The sequence below is a fragment of the Pieris rapae genome, chromosome 11 (assembly GCF_905147795.1).
Source record: "Pieris rapae chromosome 11, ilPieRapa1.1, whole genome shotgun sequence".
Lineage (NCBI taxonomy): Eukaryota > Metazoa > Arthropoda > Insecta > Lepidoptera > Pieridae > Pieris > Pieris rapae.
The window spans coordinates 1,989,775-2,005,790 of record NC_059519.1 but is presented as its reverse complement, the minus strand read 5'-3'; the positions used below and the strand labels follow the sequence as shown (position 1 = coordinate 2,005,790).

The 16,016-nt window shown below is 34.4% G+C and overlaps 3 protein-coding genes across 3 annotated transcripts; all 3 read left to right on the top strand.

Annotated features, from left to right (window-relative positions):
- The first annotated feature begins 1,939 nt into the window (after positions 1-1,939).
- Positions 1,940-2,830, top strand: LOC110996875. The gene is made up of 2 exons (XM_022264751.2): positions 1,940-2,395; positions 2,617-2,830. Exons 1-2 carry the CDS (start codon positions 1,995-1,997, stop codon positions 2,675-2,677), a joined length of 462 nt encoding a protein of 153 aa, XP_022120443.2. The 5' UTR covers positions 1,940-1,994; the 3' UTR covers positions 2,678-2,830.
- Positions 2,831-4,972: 2,142 nt separating this feature from the next.
- LOC110996876 lies at positions 4,973-5,802 on the top strand. The gene has a single exon (XM_022264752.2). It carries the CDS (start codon positions 5,162-5,164, stop codon positions 5,705-5,707), a length of 546 nt encoding a protein of 181 aa, XP_022120444.1. The 5' UTR covers positions 4,973-5,161; the 3' UTR covers positions 5,708-5,802.
- Positions 5,803-8,704: 2,902 nt separating this feature from the next.
- LOC110996877 (sulfotransferase 1C4) lies at positions 8,705-15,331 on the top strand. Its single transcript, XM_045630041.1, has 7 exons — positions 8,705-8,838; positions 11,670-11,792; positions 12,506-12,605; positions 13,515-13,834; positions 14,369-14,463; positions 14,701-14,881; positions 15,163-15,331. Exons 1-7 carry the CDS (start codon positions 8,763-8,765, stop codon positions 15,273-15,275), a joined length of 1,008 nt encoding a protein of 335 aa, XP_045485997.1. The 5' UTR covers positions 8,705-8,762; the 3' UTR covers positions 15,276-15,331.
- Positions 15,332-16,016: the final 685 nt, after the last annotated feature.

Sequence of the window (16,016 nt, the reverse complement as noted above, 5' to 3'; positions counted from 1 at the left end):
TACTTTCGATAGGGTGACAACACAAACTTCCGCACCGGATGCCACCCAAGGTAGCTACGCTACTGGGGCTGTGTATACGAATCTTTTGACTTTATCTCGAATGTAATGCGTTTGCTCCTTATCGGGGACTAACTCCACATACAAACGAAGAGTTTACATTAGGTTTATTTAGGATTTGGGTAAACATCGTTGTGACCGTTTGAAGAAAAACGTACTAAAATACATATTATAATTACCCACTAAAAATGGTTTTAATTTGATATATTATTTAACTAAAGTTTAAAATAATACTTTCCACGAAAAACTACAGGTGAATTATTACGAGGCAACCTTTGAGGAAGGTTCGAGTTAATTCTTCATGCGGGTGCGCCAACAACAACAGAGAATGGTGAAAGCCGAAATGACGGTCCTTGTTATGCCTTCACGGATATTTTTTGTATGATTTTTATACGATGCATGGGAAACGACGACAGGGGTTACGATGCCGTCTGCCCTAAGAAAAAGTTTTGAAGTTATGTGCTAAAGTGTGTGTGTGGGCAAAGATAGGGCTCAGTTGTTACCAGCCTCCGCCCGTTGGCGAGCTGAAGTCAGTCGACAGGTTTTAGTGTGTGGGGAATTAAATTTGAGTCCCACATAATCCCTGCTTGAGTAAAATGCCGAAACAACATTTCCTGACGTTTTAAAAAAAGGGTCTGCTAACATTGGTTCAGTTTCGCAGCATTTTATGTTTTATTCACGAGTAACGCATTTAAAAGCACTTTACCAAATTTTATGCCTGTTAATGACACTCGTTAAATTTTGCAGTTATTTTGAATTTAACATTATGGCAATGTTCCGACGTTTCGTGTATCGTGTTCGTTTGTGACACTATAGTCCGGTCAATTTAGATATATTTAAATATGGGTCAAATACCAAAAATTTCCGAAGAGCCAAACATATTATGTCTTCAGTGCCCTATGTATATACGTGACTTATATGTGCATATCATGTTTAATATGACTCTTAGCATCGCGATATCCTATAAATGGTAACTCTTAGGAAAAAATTTGGGGCCATTTTTTTGTAGTAAATTTTTCGATCTACAACTTTGGCTTGAAACTTTTTTTAATAAAACTTACCGTTTTCGTAAAAATTAAAAAAACAACCTCAAATTTTGACCTTTTTTCACCGAATGACTTCTGTAGCACACAATATAATTTATGGGGATTGAAAAAAAAAAATATTTGTAATGGTAAACCCCAGCTATCAAATATTTGGCTCTCCGGGAATTTTCATTTTTTTAATAATTAACCGGACTACTAAGTGTGGAACAGGTTTATAATTCAGATTATTCGTGTATTAATTTAGAAAGTCCCTTTAAAGAAAAAAGCTTTTTCAACGGATTGAAGCTATATATTAACTTATAATTATTTTACATAATTTTGAATTTTTCCGACATTTCACGTGCTTTACAGCGTGTGTGGCCAGGGTGACCTTTCTCAGAGTCCTTTTAAGTATTATAATTAATTATTACTTTAAACATAGGCTATAATATTAACGTATTTTTTTATCACATATAAGACACGCTAGTTATCTGCAAGATGTCAAGCGCCGCTTACTAACCGTTTATCGGAAGGTACAGTTAAGTGCATTGCAACAGGTTCGCCTCAATCTGTGTCGACGGGCTATTGAGATTAATTAAAAATAGCTGTAACAAATAGCTGTATACTGTACCAATTATTGATTGATTTTAGAGAACCGCTATATGTGTTTTACTTCATTTAACACTATATATTAATATCATACCATTGTCATATAGCCTTTTGTTATTTATAAACAGATCCTAAAATTTAAAGCTATCATAACACTTGTTAATTCTAGTTTAGGAACGGGTGTTCAATAGCTCCGGTGCCGGTGTCTTTACCGCTATCTCAGGCAATAAATAAAAGATGCAGTGGAGAGCGGTTTCAAAGTGGGTCCCGCTCGGCTCAGTGCCAGCTCAGACACCTGCCGCGATGGTCAACTACAAGAGAATCGTGTGCGAAGTCGCCGTACTTTTCACGCTATTGGGTCTTGTTGCTGCCGCCCCTACTCCCGAATGTGATAGATCTGAAAAGCACTTCGATCAACGTCAAAATGGTACCGAGAACTATAGGCTCAATATTGACGGAGTCGTGATTGCTGTGGCCCCGGCCGAATCGTTGCTAGCTGCTGCCTCTGACATTGATCTAAGCGACCTTCTTGATATAGAGGACTTCAATGAACTACAGAAGCCGAAACCGCCCAGCAAGCCAATGAAGCCAAAGCCCGATGATGATAAACCACAGGACTTAAAACCAGATGCGCTCAACGAAGTTAATGATGTCAAGCTGCAAAAGAAGGATGCTTCTCAGCGGAACAAGGAGAAAACTCAGAGGTAATTTTTAATTTCAAAATAGTATTTTGTTTTATTTACAAGATTTAATTAAGAAAGATTATTTAACGGAAAAAGATCAAATTATATTCTTCTGTCTATATTCATTTATTACAGTTAAAAGCGTAATTTTGAACTACACACAGTTTTACGGCATATTATAGTTTCAGGGCATTATAGCTCGGTACTAGACATACAAATATTTATTATGATTTTTTTTTCAGATTGAAATATCGCCTGGCGAATATGCTGTTGCCCTTGCTACGTAAAAATCGTCATCATTGACTTTAGTACTACGCTTTTAGCCATGATTGTCGCCTGATTAGTGATATGATTAATTGCATTTATTAGTTATAAGATATTATTTGTTAAGTGTGTACTTGTACATCGACTGTTTTGTTAAAATAAAAAATGAATTCTTATTGAAAAATCCCAAAATAATTGTTTCATTTGAACGATAGAACTTCGTTATTTTGATAAAACAAATATCAATTAATTTAAACAAGCCAGGTAAGAGAACTGATTGGCTCGGTAATAAAAACGCTACACACATAGATTACAGTGTAATTCTATGACTTATGTTATTGGTGCAATTAACATAGCAAATTATTTATTTATATAACTAACAATCGACACGTACCTAATACAATGATACAAAGGTAGTTTTTATAAAATCACGTTTATAGTTGAAAATAACGGAGCTTTTTGCTGAAAGCTTTACAGAAGTAAAAAGTTAATTGACGTAGTTGTGTTTTTATCAAAAGCTAGGCAAAGATTCTACGAGCAAAAAAGGTCTGCATTTCCATTACATTCCTTTTCTGTATATATGAGTAGAAGTAAAGTAAGTAAGTAGGCTTTCTAACTTTTATATTCCAATGTACAATGTACTAATTTACAAATAAGTTGTATTAAACGCGTATATAGTTTATCTTCATTGTATCAGTCTTCAGAGCTCAGATACTTGCCTGACAATATTCATAGTTCATACCTAAATAGTGGTTTTTTAAATATACGTATACTTAAAGTCTTATACGACTTTTTTTATAAATTATACCACTAAGAATGCTTTTTCTTTAAATTGTTTCAACATGCACCATGTAACACGGAATAATTGTATCTAATCAACCACGACACAGGGCCTCCCTAGTAGATTAGCGCTAAATCAATTGTGCCACAACCACATGAACAAAGTTTTATAATTATTTAATAAACTGTAAGAAAGATACAAATAAAATATCGAAATCTTACTAAAAGTATTATATACACAAGAATCTGATGAATATATATACATATCAAAAACTTCCGAGACTGTTTAGCTAATTGCCTATAAATCAGGGGCTTGTATGAAAAATGTCCTGTTTCGGGTCCTATAAAATCATATAATTCGTAATTCATCTAAAATTAAATCCCTGAGAAATAATCAATAAAATAGACACATACGTCTTCCCCAAGCTTCAAGATGTCAAGGAATATCTAGTCTTAGCAAATAGCTAAATTTAAAGCCAAAGTACATGTTACCTTCAGTTCATAAAAAAGGTATTTTTAAGTCTATTTATGAATCATAATTTTACCAGAGAGATAATATGATTCTACAAACCATACAAACGTATATAGAAATTCAATGTTTCCTTTGACCAAGTCTCGGTGTCATTACTGTATCCCTGTTTTTCAATATAGAATTGTAATAACACATAAAGTAAAAACAATTTACTCTATTATTAACCTTTTTGCCTCAATAACCACTAATATCCTCTAATACATTATAAAACATTGATTTCTTCCTGTTAAACAAGAAACTGTCATTGCTCAACCAGTCTCACAAGTATATAACGGGATCGCAAACTGCATTTGAAATTACAGTGTTTTTGTTTCTAATCTTAGATTTTATTTTTTGTTAAGTATCTTTAATTATTTAACTCGGTACATTTTCAGTAATAAAATCTTGGCGCTAATAGTGACTATAGATTATATTATGAGACCAGATTTTCAGAAACTATATTATGTCAAAACATATCGAAGACATAGTTGGAGCTAAGACTGACCTCCGTGCGCCAAAAATGTATTGTATTTTGTACGAATTGTAGTACATTTTTGCATAGACAATTTTCGAATGCAAGAGCTTAGAGATGGGTGAGTCGTGCGCCTAAACACTACTGCCATACCATTTTTCCGTATTCTTTTTAAGAAACTTAATTGGTTACTCCGATAATTGGGACATGAATTTTGTATTGCATGTAGAATATTGTCTATGAATATCTAAATATGTATGCATTTTTAATACTGTAAAATAAAATATCTTTGTTGTGACAAATTTGATAATTTACTGTATTTTTAAATTTGTATATATAAGACCAAAAAGGAGTACATTTAGTTATAAGCCTTATTAAAATACTACAAAACAAAATTATTTAAAACAACGCGTTTCTCTATAATCATGTAAAGATCGTCACTTTATCTTAAATAAAATAGTTAAAAATAGATTTGTGTGTTGAAGTTACTCGGTTATCGCAGCATGTCAGTCAAAGGTCGTCGACGATTTCGATACGGCTTCCTCACATACTTTAAGATATCTATCGAGTACACACTCGACTCCCACGGCAAAGTAGAACAGTGATCAATGTGTTTATAGTGGACAACCTTTCTCTGATAGCCAAGTGATAGTCATAAGCTAAATGCAAAGTGAAGAGAGCGTCCGCTCATCGTGAACCGTTACTGTTCTCGATTCATTTACGACTGGTTCGCCGGCGCACGGTAAAAGCATCGCGGGAGATGTTTACGCGCAGTCAAATCGCAAGAGGTGCCTCGAATGCACGCACCATGCTCTTAGTACTTGCTTTTGTCTCGCTGGCGTTCGCCGCACCCGCCACCTACGATCAACGTCAAGACGGCGAAGTTAATGTGCAGGCTGATGTCCAAAACGTTGTCCTTCTAGTTGCTATCCCTCAGAAGATACCGAGCAGCCTGTTAGACTTGAGCTGGTTGAAGAGCGCGAAGGAAGGCAACGATGATATTCAGGAGCGAGCTGATGTACATGTGATGGAGGCGTTTGTTGAGCCGAGCACACCGTACCGAGTCGAAATTGGCACTGAAGGTGAGAAGAAAGTTGAGGGTGACGGGCGTAATGCGGAAGTATTAATCCCCGGCCGGAAACCGATTGAAGCAGAGGAACCGGAGGATAAAAATGAATTTAAGCTCATTGGCGCGATGGAGCAGTGCGGACCGGATAGAATGAGAGATCCAGTGACGCTCATGTGCGTTGATGAACCGGAAGCACCATCTACACGAGCCCCGGAGGTTATCGCTGTATCGACGTAACCTGATCTCACGATTACTATAGGATACTAATTTATTATTTCATTATGTAATTTATTTGTAAATTATTATATTTTTAAGTAAACGTATTAAACAACTATGTATTGTTCTTTGTTATCATTGTTATGAATATTATCACGTACGTAACGTACAATATATATGTATACAATACTACTGTATATACCTAAAATTATCATATAATATGGGATTTATTTTATGTACCAATGGAGCTATAGAAAGTTCTTCAAATACGCTAATTCTCTAGATGTTCATATTAATAGAAACTTATCAAACCATAACTTTAAACATGTTAGGTACATTATATCATTTATTGACATTTTTCTATTGGCTTAAAAGTACGAATCTCATGTTTCAGGTCGTAGATTTGATTCTTGGCTATGCACATATAAACTTTCTGTTTATGTTCGCGTCAAGTATTCCACTATACGGTAAAGGAATCGTGATAAAACCGGCATGTCTGGGACTGGGACGCAAAACGTCGACGGCGAGTTCAGGCACAGAAATCTCTTTAAGTAAACCATTAAAAAAACCAATGGCGACGAAAAAGATACAATCATCAACAATCTGAGGCCGAGGCCTAAGGGCTGTAGCGCCACTGGTTATTTTTTATTAAAAATGTTGAAAATTTGATAACATTTATAACATTCAGGATTATAACCAGTTTTACGTTTTGATGTTGTTTTATTGTAATTTTATTTATTACCACTTTTTGCATACATAAATATAATACAATTATTGACATAATTAAATGAAAGGGAGAGCAACTGGCGGTCTTATCGATGTCAAGCGACCTCTTCCAGTGATCGTGAGAAACTTAAAGGATTCGCCAAGAAGGGAAGAATTATGAGAAGAAATTTCAAGAACATAGTTTTCGGAAGAGAAAAATTTGAATTCGTGTTTGAGATAGGAAGGAGTTTTAGGACGTATAATATGGATCTAAATACCAATTAATTTAAAATAAAAATCCACCAAAACATTAAAAACACAAAAGTGGTTTTCGGAGACAAAATAATCGCTAGATATATCTTTAAAACAATATTCATTCATATCTTCCTCTCCTAAGCCACTGTATCTATTGTAGTTAAACCACACATTAATATAATTTTGTTGTATATACATGTTTTCTCTGTATATATGTAGATATGAGTTGATACTAACGATATTTGCAATGATGACTGGATATTTATTCTGAGTCATATGTTTTAATAAGCAAAAACCTATATAAGCAATCGACTGTTGTAGACTGAATTATTACGATTAAAATATTATATGCTTATATATTTAATTTAAATTCATCGTAATAATCAAAAATACAAATTTAAAAACATACTGTAATATTGGTGATACAACAGTGACGCAGCATTTATTGACGCCCTTGATTTGAGAACTGGATGTAAAATTTTTAGATGTATTGATTTTTGTACTGATGTTCATAAGTGTAGATTTATGAGAAAAATATGATGAAAGACTGCCAAATGTTACAGATACTTACTGACTAAGAACATGAAGTATACTGTGGATATGTACAGGTAATATATAGCTATAGACGCATTTTAAGTCAGTTTTAATTGTTCAAACGTTCACAATTTGAAACTGATCACAAATATGAATTATTTATTATCTGTGATCTAGCTAGTTGTTCAGTATTATTATGATTTCTAAAGAATTCGCAAATATAAGATAAATTCAATTTATCTAATTATTTAGTGGCAAGGGTCTAATACAGTGCTAATTTATATAGAACATGGGGCAAACGGGCGGGAGTCTCCCCTGATGCTAAGTAACACCGCCGCCTATGGACACTCTTAATACCAGAGGGCTCGCGAGTGCGTTGCCGGCCTGTATTAGATGAATATGAATATTTTAAACACTCCATTAATATTAAGGGCAAAAAGTTATCATAATATATGCAAATCTGCAAAATTGTCTATGTCATGAAAAAATATTCAGACCTAATTTAGATATAATAATTCTACGACTTGCAAATGTTATAATAGCTGTTATAAGTAATAAGCATATAAAACAATATCATAAATATATTCTGTTACTCAATACAATAAAATATCACGTATTGATATCATTCTGATATACGGATAAAAGTAATTGCCTTACTAACGATAGACTTTTTTATCGTCACTACCATTGCCATTGATTTCATCCAAAGGCCGCCAAATTTTCTGTGACAACGTCGTCTATAGACACTGACATTGCCAGAGGGTTCGCATGTTCGTTGCTTTGTGCGTCGTCGCAAAAAATGCGAATTATGCATTACCTCTAATTAAAAATAAACACCAATTAAATAAACAGTCCCAACTAGAAGATCAGCTGTATATACAGAATTTCATGTCATTGTTTTTATCTCAGATTATCATGTCAATGTCAAACCTAAAGCATGTAATACAAAGATAAAGAAAAACAACTAGTTCCTACGACTATGCTCACAATATGTACAGAAATGTAATTGTAAGGGTGGAACTCGAAATCGTAAATAAAGCGATATTTAATGTTTTCCATTTTATAAAAAGAGGGACGCAAAGAAAGGAAATTAGAAAACAAATGTACGAGTAAGTAGTTGTAAAAAATTCCTAACCAAATCTCTCTATCTCCTAATCTAATCTATCTCCTATATTTGAGGTCAAAGTGGCCAAAAAGTACTACAGTTTCATATGCAAGGACCTAATATTTTAAATATAAAAACTACGGTATAAAATAACGTTAGGGCTAACAGGCAGAAGGCTTATGAGGTTTTAAGTACCAGAAAGTAACACCAGAAGAATATCCAGTGCCGAAATAAGAAATATTATTTTATATATATTTTTTGTAGTTTAAAAGTTGATTTGTATTTATATATAAGGTATCAATATTTTTTACGTATCAACTAAAACTTATTTCTTAAACATTATCGATTTATTATTTATATTATCACAGGATATCAGATAGATATATTATTCTTACGAAGTTTTAACCATATAAGTTACTGTCATAGATAAAGAATTCAGTAATAGTTGAATTTTCTTGTGATCAACTCTGTCTAAAAATGGCGAGTAACAACTATCCGTACGAGATAAAAGATGTAGATATACCAGAGACAATAGTCACACGGAATCATGATGGTAAGAGCATTATTAATACTTCGAGTCCCAGTTTGTCTCAACAACTAACGTAACGACTAACTTTAATAGTTAATACAATCTTTTGAATTGAAGCGTCTTTTTTCTTTGTGGGAAAATGCGTTGCGCTTACCCTTCCGCGGCACGGTTGCCTGTGAAGGGTTATGTAGGACTCGCCACTGTGCATACCCACTAAAACCCCACGGAGCCACCAACAATCCCCCGAGGCAGGACACACAGCGATCAGCCGTTACAACTCACGGTCCTCTGCGGCCATGAATGAATGGACCTTGACTCGGCAAGGGCCATTCACATCGGCCAATTCGCCCTGTTTAATGAAGCTGGGGGAGGCCGGGTACAATGCTTGCAGGGATACGTCAGCATCCCATCTTTTAGACGCATGAGCCCCTGTTCCTCCGCAGAAGCGACTGCGTGCCCAGGATTACACACGAAGTTGCACGGTGCAACGGCGAAGCTGTGGTCTCCTACGGCGTCGCGGATGGGCTGCAGGATCGACTTCCCTGGCCCTCTCCGCCTCTTCTTTATGACGCATGACGGCTTCGCAAAATGCCCTTTAGCATGCCCAGTAGAGGCCTCCTTTCCACCTCCCATGCTAAGCATTCTTTTAATGTGTGGGGCGCGTTCTCAACAACGTCACAATGGTGGCAGGTTGGTGCCTCCTCACGGCCGTGATGTGAAGCGTCTAATGCAACTTTCAACAAGGTTGCGGCAAATGTTTAATGCTCCTGGGGAGAGGGAATAGAAAGAGACAAAGCGAGAGTGAATGCTTCCATTTTTCACTTCGTAGTGTAGAAGGACTCTTCGCACTATTTTTTGGAGTGAAACTGTTAATGCGGCTTTTAACAAGGTTGCGGCAAATATTTAATGCTCCTGGGGACGGGGAATAGCCCTCTTCAATAGGGAAGTATTCACTCTAGGAAACATTAACTAAATTATATATTTTATATTAGAAAATAGTACTGTATATATATTTTTTTTTTATATAGAACAGGGGGCAAACGGGCAGGAGGCTCACCTGATGTTAAGTGATACCGCCGCCCATGGACACCCTCAATGCCAGAGGGCTCGCGAGTGCGTTGCCGGCCTTTTAATATTTTTCTTAATAGGAATAATCATCAAAAAACTGTTAATTTCTGTGTGACTGCCCCATGCATTTTAACGTTTCGTTATTGTTTATCATATTTTTTTGTATTAAAAAGGCCTGACCAATTTAGATAATCCCTAATCTTTCAAATCTTTACGTATTAGATAAAATCATGTTTAAAAATATGTATGGTGTCATTGTAATAACTGATAAAATATCGGAATATGATAACGTATTGCGTAATAAGTAACTTTAAATCCTTCAACACGGCACACGAAAACTACACATAAATAAGATTTTTTTAAGGGTATCGTAGTAGAATTTATAGCATTATTTATGTTTCAGCATCATCGAGTCGCGTATGCTTTTAAAAATAAGAAGAATTTCTTGAACCCGTTTAAAATAATATTTATGTACATATAAATACATTTAACTAAGTAATACCTAATAATAAAAATAAATTGAATATATTTGTTATTATATTATATTTTTTAGTCAAGATTGAATGTTTGTGTAATAGAAATAATTATTAACATACCTAAGTAACGTAGAACCGTCTAAAATCTAAATAAATAATGACATCGTGAGAAAGCCGGCATGTGTGTGAAAGCTTGGTATGCTCAGCTAGGAGAGACGGTACTTCACTCCGGGCCACCGCTTGCTTATATAAAGCGCAAATTCAGCCCCACATGAAGAACTGTTCTCACCTCTGGGCGTGGGCTCACCAGTACTAGCTCCTTCCCGTATTCAACGAAGAACGGTTCGAATCGTCACGACCAATCTCTCTCCGAGCGGCTTTATCCTTGTCACTCTGCATCTTCTACTAGGAATAATACCAGCTGAGTTTCATCATCAGACGTCGAGGCAGAATACGAAATTTCACCCGTTTCACCTCGACGTCCGCCGCTCCACAACTGCGCGTTTTTCAAGGCAGTTTTTGCCGCGTACCACCACTTTGTGGAACCAGCTGCCCACCGAACCAATTCAACATAATAATCCTATCATTGGTCCTTCAAGAAAACAGCGTACCAATTCATAAAAGGCCTGCAACGCACTCGCGAGGAGGCATTGAGAGTGTCCATAGATGGCGGTGTCACTTAGCATCTGGTGAGACTCCTGCTTGTTTGCCCCTGTTCTATAAGTAAAGAAAAAATGTTTAAGTGTAAAAAATCAACGACATTCTGTACCTGACCATCGCTGGTGGTTTTATCACCTACTTGTAGTAAAAGAAAATGAACAAAGAAATACCTGAAATTCAGTGGTGGTGTTCAATGTTCTATATTCAGCGTACTATCGACAGCGCAACGTAGCACATCAGTGGTGGTGTTTTAAGGCAACGGGGTTTAAAGTTTTCCCGGGATCGAACTCGGTTCACAGACGAATATGTACTGTGTACATGTGTATGTACTAAACACTACTAAAAACTGTATGTCACGGACAGATTTAAATGATTTTTTTTTTGTATGAGTGTGTGGTGAATCCTTTAGATTCACAAATCAGCCTGGCAAATGTCATTGCAGTCAGGTTATTTATCGATGCAGCAAAAAAACAGCTGCTATACACATAAATCTCAACTGCGTGTGTTCGTATTAAACTCCTAAACGGTTGGACAGATTACGATGACATTATTTACATTATTAGATATATTTTTTCGTATACATATAAGACGTGTGATCAGGACATCTGTCGGATCCGCTAATATTAATATATATGAGTGTTTTTTTTGCAGAAATTATCAGGATCGGACCTAAAGGCTACATATTCCCGAAAACGTTCAGAGACATGGCAGCTGACATATATAATATGGAAGTGAAACCAACTGACGTATATGTCTTCAGTTATCCCAGATCAGGTATTTACGAATTTAAATTAAATTTTAAGTATTAGTCAATTAAAATGTACGTTATGCAAACAAGTTTAGCAGTAAAATTCAAAGAAACCTAGGTATTTTTGGTAATTTAAGTTTCCACTCATGGAAAATAAATTTATAATCTCAAACATATTTAATATGTTAGATGTAAACCCAATTTGGAAAAATACGAATGCTTTTTCCGTATAAGATAGGTTGCGTTTTTATGAATACATATTTATGAAGTGAAGATTTATGGGCTAATAACTGATAAAAATATAGAAAATTGATATTAATCTATTAGGATTGCACATAAGTGCAATATTAGGTTGAATAACTTAATTTAGCATATAGAAAATTACAAGATTTAATGACACAAACACTTTTTGAAAGAAGATTTTTTATTTCAAGGTGTAAAAATAGCAACTTGATAGTTGCTATATAGTTGCTAGACCTAGTTTTGCGAACGGATGGCGTAGTTTTGCTCTTTCACGAATTTCATAAACGTTTTTGCCATTTATAAGCATAAGACGATCTAAACTGAATAAACGAATTTTGATTTTGAACCAATTTAAAGAAATTACGAAAGACTTGCAAAAATCCCAGAGCTTTAGGCTCCATCTGTGCTTGTGATTAACTCTGGTCATGCGCACCCTGCTGTAAACCAAAATATTTTTTATGAATTCAATGGTGTAACCTAAATTGTTCAATTTCAGGAACAACATGGACCCAGGAGTTAGTGTGGTTGGTGGTGAATGATTTGGACTATGAAACAGCATTGAAAATACCACTGACAGACAGATATCCATTCTTAGAGTAGGTTAAAAGCTCTGAAATCATCTGCATATCGTATATAAATAATTTGGAATAATATCGACTTTAATCATCGGTTAGCATTAACTAGTCCCCTTAAGAAATGCTTTGATATACATATATATAGAACTCTTCTAAGAGTGAAGGTTATCTCTTTAAGCTGCTTTATGATACGTGCGATACAATACCTTATATACAAAAATTTATCTTTACAACAATTATACAAACAGTAAAAATTATACTAATGGGATAAAGTTAATTATCAAAATTAGAGCGTACTCCTCTCTTAAAGGCCGGCAACGCATCTACTAAATATGGGTGTATATGGGCTGCCTTTTTGGGCATCCGCAGGCTCGTTTGCCCCCCTATTATATAAAAATAAATAAAAAAAGTGAGAAAGATAAAAACATTACTAAAGTTTCTTGGATTAAATAAATTAATCTTTTATTTCCAAATAAAGGTTATAAAAAAAGCTGTAAATAAAAATAGGCAAGCAAAGTCATATAATAAGAACAATATCATAATGACATACTAATAATAATTTAATTATAATTGTTGTCAAAACTTATGGTCTCTCTCTCTCCCACGCTATTAAGGCACTTTGCCTTTCAAAATGAACAGTCCTACGCCTCGAAAGTATATTTTAAAAATTCAAAAGTCATTAATTCATATAGGTAACATTAACGTCAAAAAAAGAATTTTACATTTACTGCCAGTTCTCAAATCAAGGGGGGAAGAACGGAAGAGAAGAACTCTCCGCCACTCTTTTTAATCGCATATTTTTTTTCTTTTACAATATATAGTATAAAATATGAATAGAATAAAATAAATATAAATATGAATAGTTTGCCCCCTGTTCTATAAAAAAAGAGTACTTTTTCCATAAATATACGTAAGAAGTAAAAATTTCAGAGGACCAATGCTCTTCAATGAATCAACTAAAAAGAAGATATTAGATCGAAGCAAAGAAAATGAATCCGAAGCAAAAGATTTACAAAATGTGGTGAAATCTGCGGTGGAACTCGTTAACGAGATGCCATCACCACGATTCATAAAGACCCACTTACCACTATCTTTATTACCACCAAACGCTCTCGAAGCCAAGATGGTATACGTTGCAAGAGATCCGCGTGATGCCATAGTCTCGTATTACCATTTAATAAAGTCAATGAAAATAGCCAATTTTGACGGAGATTTTAAACAGTTTTGGATCGCGGCTGTTAAGAATTACCGTAAGTGATCGTATAGGTTGTACAAATTTTGCACACAAGGACTTAGCTTGCTTTTAGTTTGCAACTTCTAGTCGTTAACGCTTCTGCTATTGGAAGTTACAGAGTACGGGCACAGGTTTCCAAAGTGACGTGCCGATGCACACTAAACTATATAAAAAATAAAACAGATGTAGAAATTTTATTACGCAGTAAAACCGTCACATTCCTTGATTTATTTCATTTGTAATAGTTTATGCTGTGAATGATTACCATTAACAGCAAATAATGATAGAGAATAAGTCGCATTATTTGCCTTCTCACTTAAATATATCTATCCATACCCACGGTTGGATTCCATTGTTATACATAAATCAACATGGCGCTATTCAAGAGAAGAGCAAATGTGCATCTCTTAGGCAGACGCCTAAGAGAAAAATGTACATCGCCCTCGATTTCTGGCATATAGAATTCAACCTAGAGTCCAAATACAGGCTAAACAATATTTTCTCTAGCTAAAGACTCCAAAGCTGGCATAATTTTATTAATAACTTTCAGAATCCTGGTCTCCATACTTTGAAAACGTGAAAGAGGCATGGGAAAAACGAAACCATCCCAACCTGCTTTTTTTGTTTTATGAGGACATGAGAAAGGTAATGTTCTTGCTAAAAATATGCTTACACTATTATAATTTGTTTTCTATCGTATCTTTACTATATACTTTAATTGGTTGTTCAACTAATGATTTTAGCGATTTCTAGTTCGTAAACCTAATAAACGCTAACGCTTTAAAGAAGAGAAAGAAGAAGAAAATGAATTATGGTAACATCTAACTAGAACATAGAGCTTATAAAGGACAGTGTTGCTAAACTAAAACTTTATTATTTAAGGATCTTGAATCATCCGTGCGTCGAGTTTGTGATTTCTTTGGCAAGAAATATTCCGACGATCAAATAGCCAAATTGTGTGATCATCTAACTTTTGATAAATTCAAAAATAATCCTTCTGTCAATTACGATCTCATGAAGAAGATTGGATTAATGCATACTGATCAGGAATTCGTAAGAAAAGGTTGGTTAATTAAGAAAACCTTTATTTTCTCTCGTTTAGTGGTATATAAGTTGTCTTATAATATATATACCTGTATGATATTAAAAATAATTTTGCACTTCATTAAATATAATAAATTAAAGATCAATAATTTGGGGATGATTACATTTTCTAAGTTTGTTGATGTTTATTGGTTTTACAAATTTAATAGAAGTCTAAGTAATCAATTATTGAAATAAACAGTGATTTGAGGACGTTTTTAATAATTTATAAAAATAAAGTGCTTCGATTTATCCTTGCAGGTAAGACAGGCGGTTGGCGTGAGTACTTTGACGAAGAGATGACAGCTGAAGCAGATAAATGGATACAGGAAAATCTACGCGATACAGATTTACGCTTCCCAAGCATGCAATAAATAGAAAAGAAATAATCTAAGAATATTAATATATGCTTATTTATTTTACGATTAAATCGTGTTATTTATTATTCCCTATACATTTAAGCTTAAGCTATTATTTTAGATTATTATTGTATTAGAAACAGTAGTGACGACTACAATCTACGGCTACGATTACTGCGACAACTTTTTTGTTAAACAAAAAAACTGGTTACGTTACCATGTATTTATTATATAATTTATAATGCCTAATTTTATCACCAGACTGGTCATAATGAATAACTACTAAATAGGCAATTAGAACCACGACCTTTTATTATAATATAAGCTATTCCTATTTACTTAGTTAAGTACATATAATGTTGTAATTGCAAAACACACCACAATCCGACTTAGTTTTTCAAGTAAGAGCTATCTACTGTTGAAAATGCCGGTAGTTCTCTTTTCTTCTGGAAATAAAAGTTTCCTTTGGCGTGGATTTCACCAGGTCAACCTTTCTTCCCGTTTACCCAATGTTAAAATCGAATTATATTAAAAAAAAAAACAAAAAAATAATCTCTCTTCATTCAATTGAAAAATTCCCGTCTAACTCTAACTCAAACTAAAACTTACTTTATCCATATATGTAACCAAGTACACACATGAACGTCACCAGAAAAGGTGTTATCTAAATTGAGTGGACAAGAATAACTGGCAATAAACTCTCCACCACTCTTTATAATCGCCAAGATTTGTGTCATACAAATTATTTGTAAGGCA

Bases quoted from the DNA above. Each gene is read 5' to 3' on its own strand.
- LOC110996875 (XM_022264751.2), top strand. From the start codon at position 1,995: ATGGTCAACTACAAGAGAATCGTGTGCGAAGTCGCCGTACTTTTCACG. The intron at 2,396-2,616 runs GTAATTTTTAAT...TTTTTTTTTCAG, and splicing joins AACAAGGAGAAAACTCAGAG to ATTGAAATATCGCCTGGCGA.
- LOC110996876 (XM_022264752.2), top strand. From the start codon at position 5,162: ATGTTTACGCGCAGTCAAATCGCAAGAGGTGCCTCGAATGCACGCACC.
- LOC110996877 (XM_045630041.1), top strand. From the start codon at position 8,763: ATGGCGAGTAACAACTATCCGTACGAGATAAAAGATGTAGATATACCA. The intron at 14,464-14,700 runs GTAATGTTCTTG...TTATTATTTAAG, and splicing joins TTTATGAGGACATGAGAAAG to GATCTTGAATCATCCGTGCG. The intron at 14,882-15,162 runs GTTGGTTAATTA...TTATCCTTGCAG, and splicing joins TCAGGAATTCGTAAGAAAAG to GTAAGACAGGCGGTTGGCGT.